The following is a 12,761-nucleotide window of genomic DNA, read 5'->3' as shown; positions in this document are numbered from 1 at the left end:
TAGGGATGTGCAGTTGTGTATCCCAAGGGAAAGATCTATGGTCCTTGCAGGGTACACGGCAGTTCAGTTGTTGAGTGGGTTGAGTTACAAAATCACTACACATGTATTAAAGTTTTAATACTTATATTGCCACACCAGCTTTTACTAATAACACACCAAAGCACGGATTACAGATTATATTCCGACATCAATTCTCTCTTTTCCTTTCTCTTGGGTCTTCTGAGAATCCTTAGAAGAAGAAACTTATAAGAGTGAAGAGAGGGATTTCACTTTGACATACTCTTTGGAGAAGTAAGAACACTTTTGATAGAGAAAATGAGGATTCTGTCTAGATATTCTGAAAGAACAAATAGGGATACTATTTATTTTAAAATAAGGGATATTGCTATCTGCATCTAGGTCTAGATTCTTTGTTTCGGTAGATTGGTGTGGCAATATAAATTTTTCTAAAAGTATTAATAGATAAAAAATATGTAAACATTTAAAATTGAAAAAAAAAAAAAAATCTATTTTCAATATTTTTTAGAAAAATACCATAGTAACATACCTTACCAAATGCATGTTAAAGTGTACGATAGACCTGGGTTTGATTCCCGCCAGCACAGAGTTACTGAACTCTTTAAAAGCAGGACTCTTGACTAAGAATTTCTTAGTTGACTCAGTGTATCCACCTTTACACAGGTTTGTATACCTGGTCACCTCGAAATCCAATCAGATTTCGAGTTGATTTGGCTGAGTTTAGCTTCAAGATGATTCATGAAGTTTTAAAAATATGGTTCGATGCAATGTTGATGTGTTCATCTAGGGCTGTCAATGGATATCTATCCGTTTGGATATAGGAATATCCGAATTCAAATCCGAAAAAATTCACTACTATTTGAATTCGAATCCAATGAAAGTTATATAACAACATCCAAAATTGAATCTGATTTACTAATAGAATATCCGATTCAAATTGAGCTCAAACCTAAATTCATCTCTGGGAATTTTTTTTTTTTTTTTTTTTTTTTAGAGATAAAAGGTGTACTGCTCTTCAATTTGTAACTAAAAAAATCCTTATTTATTTATTTATTTTTTTCAAAATTGATATCTTCCCCTTTACATGATGCGTGCTTGTTTTCAAAAGGAGGACGTCCTCTCCTATGTTGACATTGACCTTGGTCTTTTTTATGGATTAATAAAAAAATGACCTCAATGCCCTCATCATCATTGTATTCAAGTAAAAAAATGACTAATTCGGGAAGAAAAATTCAAGGAAGCTAGATCATTTTTTATTAGTTGATAAGAGAAATTGAGGTTAAGGGGCAAGTCACTAATTTGAAAAGATAGGGATATCTCAAATATTCACCAAAATGGAGTGGCCGGCCATATATCAGATAAATGGAAGGATTGATAAGACAAATCATTCAACCGGTTGGATCATCAAGAAGGAGCTTTTACTTATAACACACCACTCCATATATGATCTACTACTAAATTTCAAAAGGATTGGGCTGTTGTAAGTAAAATTTGGCGTGGCAATAGAATTTCTCTTAATTTAAACCCTCCCCCACCCCCAATTTTCTGAAGCCAAATTCCTTGTCCAGAATAATTGTCACTTTCTTTGTACAAATAATCCATTTTGCCTTTTTTTTTCTTCCAAAAATTACATATAAAACAAACTAATCCTACCAGTAGTCTCCACAAGAACAAACTCCATTTTCAAAATGGTGAAACCTATTGGTATCCCTGACAATGATTTTTCGACCCGTTATCTTGGAAATGAATTTTGTTGTAGTATGGCAATCACCACATATACGAAGATTCTTGAAAACTCGGATCGTAGACTTCTCAGGCAAGCTAATAAGTCCCAAAGAAATTGCCAATCTCTCACTATGTTGAAGCAAGTATTCTTCCTCTTCCAAGTCATCAACATTCCTAAGTACAAATTTGTTGTCTGGAACATATCCCAATTCCTTCATTTGCAAAGATAAATTCCTCAAATTAGCGTAAATCTCTTTGGTTTTATCATGTGATTGTGCCCCGGCATGAAATGTCTGCATCTCATTATCAATCTCAATCCAACTAATTCCAGGATCCTTAATTACTCCTCGTTCTCTCATCAAATTTCTTATCCCTTCAACTTCATTCCATCTTCCCATTACAGCGTAAATGTTGGACATAAGAACATAATGCCCGGGATTTTGTGGGTCCAATTCAAAGAGGCGATCCGCTGCAAGCCTCCCCAAATCAACGTTCCGGTGAATCCTACAAGCTCCTAGCAATGCTCCCCATGTAGAAACCCCCGGCTTTACTGGCATCTTATTGATAACGTCCTTGGCATCCTCTAGTCGTCCTGCACGACCAAGAAGATCGACCATGCAAGTATAATGCTCCGCCTTTGCTTCAAATCGATGGTCCTCTAACATGGAGATGAAAATCCTTACACCTTCTTCTATCTGTCCGGTGTGGCTACAAGCTGAAAGAACCGAAAGGAACGTAACATCATTCGGGCATATCTCTTCCTTTTGCATTTGTTGATAAAGATAAAGGACTTCTTCACTACATCCATGCTTTGCGTAACCAGTAATCATCACGTTCCACGAGACAACGTTTCTTTCGTTCATCTTATCGAATACTCTTCTTGCTCGTTCAATGGCCCCGCCTTTGGCATACATATCAACCAATGTGGAGTCAATAACTACGGAACTATTATGCATGAAACCCTTCTTGATCGCGAGGGTGTGCAGTTGTTCCCCTTGTGCAAGAGCCGGTAAACTTGCACAAAAGTTGAATAGGGTTACCATCGTTTGAGAGTTCAATTCTACGCTTTCTTCCTGCATTCTTCGGAAGAGTTTGAAGCTTTCGTCCTTTGACTCACTTTTTGTGTACCCCACAAGAATAGTGTTCCATGAGATCGTGTTCTTCTCTTCCATTTGGTTAAACAAACTCCTTGCATCATCCATCCTACCACATCCAACAAATGCAGAAACCATCACGTTTTGGAAGATAACATCCTTTTCACTTGTGAGGTCGTAAGCCTTACATGCATAGTCCATGACCCCACACTTCGCGTACATATCAACAAGAACATATCGTAGAATCCCTTGTTTCTCAAGGGCGTTTCTTACAATGAAGCCATGAATTTCCTTCCCCATTTTAGTGTTGGAAAGATTTATACAGACAGAAAGTATGCTAACTAGAGAAAAACAATCGGGTTTGATTCCTGTGAGCTGCATTTGTTGGAAAAGTTCTAATGCCTTCTCAGCTTCGCCATTTTGCTCGTAACCCTCAATCAATGAGTTCCATGAGTAGGAATTCCGCTCTCCCATCCGTGTAAACATTTCTTGAGCATAGTTCAATCTTCCACACTTTGAATACATGTGAACCAACTCAGTTTCTACGATCATATTCTGTACACCAATGGTTCTAATAACACGAGCATGGATTTGCTTCCCTTGATCTTCATTTCCTTGATCAGCACAAAGGGTCAGAAGGGTAGTAAACGTAAATTCATCAGGCTGTATGTTTTTTGCTAATTTCATTTCATGGTAAAGTACAAGAGCTTCCTTGAATTTCCCTTCCTGAACATACCCGGCTAATAAAGCATTCCAAGACACTTCATTCCTCTCTGCCAACCTCTCAAAAGCTCGGTGAGCTTTTTCTATATGGCCAGACTTTGAGTACATATCTACCAATGCACTCCCCAAAATAATATCGGAATCCAAAAAATGCCTAACCAAACATCCATGCAATTCTTGACCCATTTCAACATTGGCCAAACTAGCACACGCTACAAGAATGCTTCCTAAATTGTATCGATCACTCTTATAACCCAACATGTGCATTCTTGAAAATAGAATTAGTGCCTTTGAAAAATGTCCAAATTGAACTTCCCCGGATATCATTGAGTTCCAAGTAACTTGATTTCTTTCTTTCATCCGTTCAAAAATTTGCAAACAACTCTCTTCATCCCCACATTTTGCATACATATCGATGAGAGAATTTCCCATAAAAACATCACTCTCACAACCATGGATGATCAATTTAGCATGCATTTGCTTCCCTCTATCCAAAGATCTCAAAGAACCACAAACCCTTAACATCGTGGCAAAAGTGAAATTGTCGGGGACCACACCGAACTTACCCATTTTATGAAAAAATCCCCAAGCCTCCACCCATTTCATCACCCTCGCATAACCACCAATAATCACATTCCAAGCAACAACATTCTGATCATCGATCTCCTCAAATGCAGAAACCGCATCACTCATTGATCCAATTCTAGCATACCCATCAACCAGAGACCCACCTACAACCGAATTACAATTCAAACCAGTCTTAAAAATCAAACCTTGAACTTGCCTAACTCCATCACAATCTTCTACCGCTACACAAGCCTTAACTACACTCGGGAACGTAAATTTGTCGGGTAAAATTCCCGAACCCCGCATTCTACAAAATAGCTCCAACACTTCTTCATGATCATCCACACGTGCGTAGGCAAGGATCATGGTGTTCCATGTTGTCGAGTTTCTTTCGGACATTTCATCAAACAATTCCTGTGCGACACGTAAATCCGATAACCCACCAGCTCTGGCATAGAGCATAAGGATTTTGGTTTGAAGGAAGGTGTCGGGCGTAAACCCGTTGGAAACCATTTGAGCGTGGATGGATTTTCCAAGTTCAAACGAGTTAGAATCGATGCAATCTTGGATGAGAGAAGAATATGATGAAAGGTTGGAGGGAATATGAAGATGGGTTGGAGTAGATTTTGAGGATTCTTCTCCATGGGTTTTGAGATCAGTGAGGGTAGAGTTGGTCTTGTTGAGATTTGCTGAAAAAGATATGAATTTTGGTTTTGGCGGGAATGAGAGGTGGTGACGGATATAGTGACCGTTAATGTCGTTGAGATGACAGTTTAAGGGAAGTGTTTGGAACATTTCTCCGCTTTGAGTCTACAGTTGCTATTGGTAGGCCTGATTAATAGTAGACGGGTGTTCAACTACACTCTGCGCATTGTAGATACTATAGGTTCTTTTGGCTAACATGCGCTACAACTGCAGACCCATGGTTTTATAGCTAGACTGAGTCTCAAGACCGAGTTTTCAAATATTTATTGACCTCCTTTGACTCGCCTAACTGAAATTTTTTTAGAGCTGCTATTGACAGACCAAATTTTACTTATTACACCCCAATTTCTTAAATTATTTTTTATGCGTTTGAACACATTATAATAGAATGGTTTAAGTTATTTCCTCAACATTACAAAGAATTATAACACATTCAAACAACATCAACAGTTTACAATTAGGATTTGAATCATGTAGAATCCTGAATCTAACAAATAGAGATCTACAAAGAGAGAGTTTCTATTGGCACCCCAACTTTTACTATTTCTACTTTTTTTTTTTTTTTTTTTAATTTTAATTAGAGTGTAATAAGTAAAAGTTGGAGGGCACTAGCAACTCTATTTTTTCCTAAATGATTTTTAAGAATAAATTTAGGATATGTTGGATTGCACATAGAAAATAGGTAGAAAAGGAAAGGGATAAGTAGACAAAATCTCATACCAACATCTATACAAAATATCGTGATCGTTGGATCACGATAGATCTAACGAAATCCGGCCGTAGAATTTGACAAAAACAACACGTGCTGTTTATTCACTTAAAACTTTCATTATTTAGAAATACCTCCCCGCATTTATAACTACTCAAATCAAATTTCTCTCTTCCCCATCGTCTTCTCTTCTCTTCTCTTCTGCGACTCAAACCCTAACCATCTCCATTCATTTAAGACGGCATAGATCAGGTGAAGACGCCAGGCGAGAAAATTTTGTGGCCCAAGGGGCATATGATATGCGCAACATCTTCCAGTCGCTTGATTTGGCATGGACACTACTTCGTATTTTCCCCGGTGAGCTCTTCCACCGCATACCAGCAAAGACCTTAGATGAGTTCTACAGTCGAGACATAGTTAACTGACCAACTCTTGATTCTAGTCTTTGCTTAAAATCTGTAGCCTTAGTCTGTTTTTTTTTTTTTCTTCCTTCATCCCCAATAGGCCACATAGTTTGTCAGATTCAGCATAAATAAAATGTGGGTTTTTTTGTTTTTCTGCTTAGAATCGTTGAGTTTTCTATAATCTATACTTAATAGTTCTTTGAGTTAACTAGGAATAGCATGGGTAAGAAACAATTAGGGCTTTTGTGATATTCCGGGTATAATGCACTTTTGTGTGTCTTGCTTGTTGTTGGTTTGCCTTTCTTGAACGTATTGAGATCTTTGGAAATAATTTTTGTTTAAAAAATCAAAGATTTATTTGGATGCAATAGATCTTTTACTTGTACATTAAAGGTGGTTGCTGCTATTTTACAATTTATTTGCAATAACTCTGTTTCTTTGAGATAATTTTTTTTTTTTTTTTGTAATTGTATACATGTACATCTTTTAAAAAAAAAAAAATAAAGTAATAATCAATGCGTTTCAAGTTAGGTTCTCAATCTTTATGTGGGGGTGTTTTAATTTGTTTTTTGTTAGACCCCTCTGAATAAGGTTTAAGCCTTTCAAAGTATTTAGATCCTCTTCTCATGCTGGAAAGATTGATAAAATAGAGTGTTTTCTAATTTTTTCTTGATTTATTAATTTATCTATGATGTCAAATTTAATTTCATTTTTTTCCTAGGTTTTATGACCGTTTTGTGTTCTATCAGTGTGATGCACAAAATAAAAAGGGATCGGTAGCAGCTCTATGGTATGGCATGCATGTGCGTTGCACGTGTAGGACTCACTAGTAACTATTGATAAGATCTCACTTAAACGAGAAATTTAAAGTACGTAGGTGAGGTAGCATCATATCTCTTTGTGGGTCTTTAATTGATGTGTCGTGCTGGAGTGACCTTAGGATTGTACCTCGTATCTGACGGGGAAGTGAGCAGAGATGCTTTTTCACTCGTTGAGCATCTACAATTTATGCACACTTCCCCGTTAGGGATGTGCGATATGAGGTACAATCTTAAGAGTTGTGACTTTCTGACTCCCTATATTACATATTTTATATTGATATTTTTATCAGTTCATATTGGTACTGTAGAACCTCATCTTAATAGGGCATGTATTCCTTGATTCTTCAATTTTTTTTGGTTTACTCAAGTTCAATTTCCCTTGGATACTCAAGTTCAATGTTGCTCAACTCCTGATGTTACTCATTATTGCTTGCTCTGTAGCTTTCTTTTCAAATGTGGACAGACCAAATGCAGGAGACCTTGAATTCTAAGAAACATGGAGACACTGCTTTTCGAGCAGAAGATTTTGCGACTGCCATCGATTGCTACACTCATGTAAGTCCTTAGCAGGAGAACCCACCAAGCTGTATAAATGATTATTAGCCATAGTTAGTGTTTGGCTTTGCATTTTAAGAATGTAGATAAGAGATGAGCTGCTGGACATATTGATCTTGGTTGAAATGTGACATTTCTATATATTTACATGAAAATTTAGATAGTAACATCTTGTGTGGATATTATTAAATATGCCTTTTAGCCTAGACCAATAGAAATGCATTTGTAAATATGTACCATATACTTAATGCTAAAGGACATCAAACGATGAAATGAAATCTTGTCTGTAGCTTTATTTACATCCTTTATGTTCTTGACAATGAAACATTTTCAGGAAATAGTTTCCGTGTCACATAGTTGTCTAGAACTGAATTAGATTGACTACTTGAGGAATTCTCCAAATAGGTGCCACTTAATCATGATTAAGGTTGAGTTGAAGGGGTACCTCAGCCCTTATAACATTAAAAATCACAAGACTTATTTCTTTTAATATAATAAGACTCCCGTTAGTTTGAACTAATAAGTCATGGTTTTCTAGCTTAGAATCCTGGGCTAAGTTTCAAGTTGCAACAGCTTAAGCAGCCCCCCTAGAGTTTGATCTGTTCATTCATCATGTAATGATACAAACTATTTTTTGCATGTCTTTTGTACAGTTCATTGATGGTGGAACCATGGTATCCCGACGACATTTGCTTGGCGCTGCTTGTCTTACTTGATGAGTGGCATGCCACGAGAAGCCCTTGGGGATGTAATGCAAGCCCAAGTCCTATCCCCTGAGTGACCCACAGCCTCCTATCTGCATGCTCCTGCCCTTTTCAGCCTCGGGAGGGAAATTGATGCCCAAGAGGCTCTTAAAAATGTCACAGCCTGAGAGGCCAAGAAGAATAGCTGAACCTGAAGGTGTATAGTATTTTTTATTTATTTTGTAGTCTTGTGTTTTGGCCCCTTTTTTTCCGTATCTATTTTTTTTTAAAAACCTTTGTATTCAAGTTTTTGTCAATGTAAATGATTCTTTTGATCATTTATTATTGATGTTCATGTTTATGGAATCTTGGAGGAGCTTCAATTGAATTCTTCATGCCAGGGATGGGGAATAATCAAAATTCTGACTTATGTTAGCAATCGAAAAACAGTGATCATAAGGACAAATGAGTTTGTCAATGAAATTATACAATTTTCCTCATGTTTGTATGCAGACTTTGTTTGTTGTGCCATGAAAAGCATTCAATTTAATGTCCCCACCAGATAGTATGAATGAATGTTCTTAATCACCAAGTTGCTTTAGTTCCAGTTTAATCACTCTCTGTAAGTCCGTTGAGAGTGTACTTGCACCCGCAAACCAAACGTTAACTGGCTTGACAGGGAAATAAGGCTCCGACCATCCTCCAAAGTCCCAGAATTCCAGATTGCCATAAAATAAAATAAATCCACTTTCGGATTTATTTTTTCTTCCCTTTTTGGTAAACATCAAGCATGCTTTGCTGTAGTAGTGTAAGTTGGCAACTCTCGTTCGTACCACCATATGTTCAGTCTCTAACTTTGTCCAACGATTTAGTATTTACACAGTCACTGATTGGTTGTGCTCTATGAATGTGTTTCACACTGTCGTTATATATCAAGAAAGAAGATTTTCCATTTTTGGATCAGCACAATTCTCAAGTACCGCACATATTAGGCAACAGTGTGGTAAACTGGAGATGGAGCATCCCATATCTTCCTTGTCATAGACTACAACCTTTCAAATGTACATATTACCAAAAGAAATCACCAAAAATAATAAATAAATAAATAAAAATCACCAAAAGAAATGCTGAGAAAGTTAAATCAGACATAGAATTGATTTCATTAGAATAGGTAAATTTCAGTCTAGTACAATATCCAACTACAAGATGAATGATATAATCATAAATTCAATTCATTTATATTGGTAATGATTTCATAGCACGATCTTCCCCGCAGCAGAATCAAAAATATCTCTCAGATTCTTCTTCACAACTTCATCTACTGCAAATTATTTGCTGAAATTTCTTAAGAATTTAAGTGATCCATGCAAATTGTTTGCAATACAAAGGCTTATCCAAGAAACAATAGCTACAATGGGAAGCAAACTTTTGTGACAGAGGAATGGAATTATGTTTTTCATCTTAACGTTAGATATGACAACTCTATTTCCACACCAAGAAGAATTAAAACATAGAAATTACTCTGTTTTTCTCATTCATTGGGTATGAAGAAATCAAAGATAACATCAACAGAGCCAGACCTTTCACCAGTATCTTTGTACTCGATATTTGTTATCCCCCCAAATTCATCCTGGTCTTGATATTTAGGTTTCACCCACCAAACAGAAACTGTGAGAGTACATGGTCCCAAGACTCGGATCTGTCGAGACACTGAGTTGGACCTTATCTTGTGACTCTTATCTCCACAACATCTGATAAAGCACTCACTATGTTGCTTACAATCTTTTGCTTTGCCTCGTCACTAACAACACATCGATCAGAGTAGAGGATCATCTTCAGGCGTTGCTTGGCGATATTCACATTTGAGCTTCTTTTCGTTGCTAGTGATGGGAATAGAATCTTCCACGCCAAGTTTAAATTCTCGAAGAAACTCATATTTATGGCATTGAGGAGCAAACCCTCGACCTCCTTATTTATGGCTTTGGGAGAGAGACTATTCTCACTTGTAATCACAAAAGACTTGTGAAAATGATATTGCATGTTATGGGATTCAACTTCATTTCGAGGCCAATTGGATGTAAACTCAGAAATGCTAGATACTCCAGTAAGGAAACCATTGAATCTAATCTGCAAGGTAACAAGAAAAAAGAAAGAAAATATGGGTTCTGTAGTACCAATATGAACTGATAAAAATATCAATATAAAATATGTAATATGGGGAGTCATAAAGTCACGACTCTTAAGATTGTACCTCATATCGCACATCCCTAACGGGGAAGTGTGCATAAATTGTAGATGCTTAACGAGTGAAAAAGCATCTCTGCACACTTCCCCCGTCAGATACGAGGTACAATCCTGAGGTCACTCCAGCACCACTCATCAATTAAAAACCCACAAAGAAATAAGATGCTACCTCACCTATGTGCTTTAAATTTCTTGTTTAAGTGAGATCTTATCAATAGTTACTAGTGGACCCTACACGTGCGATGCACATGCATGCCATACCATAGAGCTGCTACCGATCCCTTTTTATTTTGTGCATCACACTGATAGAACACAAAACGGTCATAAAACCTAGGAAAAAAAATGAAACTAAATTTGATATCATAGATAAATTAATAAATCAAGACAAAATTAGAAAACACTCTATTTTATCAATCTTTCCAGCATGAGAAAAGGATCTAAATACTTTGAAAGGCTTAAACCTTATTCAGAGGGGTCTAACAAAAAACAAATTAAAACAGCCCCACATAAAGATTGAGAACCTAACTTGAAACGCATTGATTATTACTTCATTATTATTTTTTTTAAAGATGTACATGTATACAATTACAAAAAAAAGAAAAATTATCTCAAAGAAACAGAGTTATTGCAAATAAATTGTAAAATAGCAGCAACCACCTTTAATGTACAAGTAAAAGATCTATTGCATCCAAATAAATCTTTGATTTTTTAAACAAAAATAATTTCCAAAGATCTCAATACATTCAAGAAAGGCAAACCAACAACAAGCAAGACACACAAAAGTGCATTATACCCGGAATATCACAAAAGCCCTAATTGTTTCTTACCCATGCCATTCCTAGTTAACTCAAAGAAATATTAAGTATAGATTATAGAAAACTCAACGATTCTAAGCAGAAAAACAAAAAAAACCCACATTTATTTATGCTGAATCTGACAAACTATGTGGCCTATTGGGGATGAAGGAAGAAAAAAAAAAACAGACTAAGGCTACAGATTTTAAGCAAAGACTAGAATCAAGAGTTGGTCAGTTAACTATGTCTCGACTGTAGAACTCATCTAAGGTCTTTGCTGGTATGCGGTGGAAGAGCTCACCGGGGAAAATACGAAGTAGTGTCCATGCCAAATCAAGCGACTGGAAGATGTTGCGCATATCATATGCCCCTTGGGCCACAAAATTTTCTCGCCTGGCGTCTTCACCTGATCTATGCCGTCTTAAATGAATGGAGATGGTTAGGGTTTGAGTCGCAGAAGAGAAGAGAAGAGAAGACGATGGGGAAGAGAGAAATTTGATTTGAGTAGTTATAAATGCGGGGAGGTATTTCTAAATAATGAAAGTTTTAAGTGAATAAACAGCACGTGTTGTTTTTGTCAAATTCTACGGCCGGATTTCGTTAGATCTATCGTGATCCAACGATCACGATATTTTGTATAGATATTGGTTTGAGATTTTGTCTACTGATCCCTTCCCGGTAGAAAATTGATTATCCATAGAAAATTCATCTTTTAGAAGTTTTATTTCTAATTTTCCTTGGAATTCGATTGTATCCTTCCCACTTTAGGAGGGAAATTGGATTCCCTTTCTCCCAATCCTCAAAAATCATAGGTAGACTCAAAAGTTCAATGAGTTGAGTCAAGTCAACAACTTTCAAGTGGACTCAAATGAGTCAAATAAAATATATTAAAATTTTAACATTTAAAAAAAGATTTTAATATTTTAAAATAAAATATCCTCTTTTTTTTTTTGGTACAAAATAGTATACATAAGCATTGAGTCAACTCAACAATAGCCGATTATGGTATCATAGAAGACCATGGTCAATAGTCACCAAAAGATCTAAATTACTCTACTATGGTATTAACACGCATATTTTGAAGGAAAATGCTGGAATGACACAAACGGAGGCACAAATGTGACAAAAATGATGTGGTGGCACGCACATAACTGTAGATGCATTTTACTCGTATCTTGCGGAAAAGCATCTACAGTAATGTGCACGACATCAAATCATTTTGTCACCCCTGTGTCTCCGTTTGTGTCACCGCAGCACGACTCTATTTTTAAAGTTGAGAAAACTCTCTTCAAATCCAATTTTTATCAACTTTATTATGGGACAACATTGACAAAATTTACCCAACTTCTCGAAATAATCTTGGGGTTTCCAAAAGCTTTCTTGGTGGTCAAATTGCTACCACCTTCTTCTTTTAATACCACCATTATTTTAGGATATGTTCTCGTTCAAAAGAGGCAATATCCAATAATAAGGTTGCCTATATTTCCTTCCAAACTTCAACAATCCCTTCTAGATTCACCTTTTTATCTACAATTTATCTGATGGGTCAATGTATTGTGCTTGAACGACTCTGTCGCCATGTAGGCTAAATCGTGTGTGATGGTTTGTTGTAAAACTTAAATCGTGCATAGACGTGTTTCTCATCTGTATTCAAACATGAGTTGTGTTGGGGTGACACAAGGGTGACAAAAACTGCTCGTGGTGGTGTGCACATAACCG

The 12,761-nt window shown here is 36.5% G+C and overlaps 1 protein-coding gene and 2 pseudogenes across 12 annotated transcripts; 1 reads left to right on the top strand and 2 right to left on the bottom strand.

The window, feature by feature from the left end:
• Window positions 1-1,566: 1,566 nt before the first annotated feature.
• LOC147393975 (putative pentatricopeptide repeat-containing protein At3g15130 pseudogene) lies at window positions 1,567-4,642 on the bottom strand (annotated as a pseudogene).
• A 755-nt stretch (window positions 4,643-5,397) lies between these two features.
• On the top strand, window positions 5,398-8,560 carry LOC147393974 (putative serine/threonine-protein kinase BSK3). Of its 11 annotated transcripts, none has more exons than XR_015181522.1 (4): window positions 5,398-5,898; window positions 6,667-6,827; window positions 7,208-7,321; window positions 7,975-8,560. XR_015181522.1 is itself a non-coding variant. In XM_086454216.1 (3 exons), exons 1-3 carry the CDS (start codon window positions 5,841-5,843, stop codon window positions 8,035-8,037), a joined length of 294 nt encoding a protein of 97 aa, XP_086310342.1. In that variant the 5' UTR covers window positions 5,414-5,840; the 3' UTR covers window positions 8,038-8,560. The 11 variants fall into 11 exon arrangements, 1 of the variants encoding a protein (XP_086310342.1); XR_015181524.1 differs by having other exon boundaries at window positions 5,399-5,898; window positions 6,667-6,818; XR_015181519.1 differs by having other exon boundaries at window positions 5,400-5,898; window positions 6,667-6,822.
• Window positions 8,561-9,135: 575 nt separating this feature from the next.
• On the bottom strand, window positions 9,136-11,686 carry LOC147393973 (cell division topological specificity factor homolog, chloroplastic-like; annotated as a pseudogene). Its single transcript, XR_015181517.1, has 2 exons — window positions 11,344-11,686; window positions 9,136-10,131 (listed from the first exon to the last, which is right to left on the bottom strand). The product of XR_015181517.1 is annotated as a cell division topological specificity factor homolog, chloroplastic-like (transcript).
• Window positions 11,687-12,761: the final 1,075 nt, after the last annotated feature.

Source organism: Akebia trifoliata, chromosome 9, assembly GCF_017979445.1.
Source record: "Akebia trifoliata isolate Shusen 1 chromosome 9, ASM1797944v1, whole genome shotgun sequence".
NCBI classification, from domain to species: domain Eukaryota; kingdom Viridiplantae; phylum Streptophyta; class Magnoliopsida; order Ranunculales; family Lardizabalaceae; genus Akebia; species Akebia trifoliata.
The sequence above is the reverse complement of the archived record's forward strand: the minus strand, read 5'-3'. Positions and strand labels throughout refer to the sequence as shown.

What these genes read in the sequence shown, in the direction of transcription:
- LOC147393974 (XM_086454216.1), top strand. Translation starts at nt 5,841, where the DNA reads ATGCGCAACATCTTCCAGTCGCTTGATTTGGCATGGACACTACTTCGT. An exon ending in AGTTCTACAGTCGAGACATA is followed by an intron (nt 5,958 to 7,207) that starts GTTAACTGACCA and finishes CTTGCTCTGTAG; the next exon opens with CTTTCTTTTCAAATGTGGAC. An exon ending in CCATCGATTGCTACACTCAT is followed by an intron (nt 7,322 to 7,974) that starts GTAAGTCCTTAG and finishes TCTTTTGTACAG; the next exon opens with TTCATTGATGGTGGAACCAT.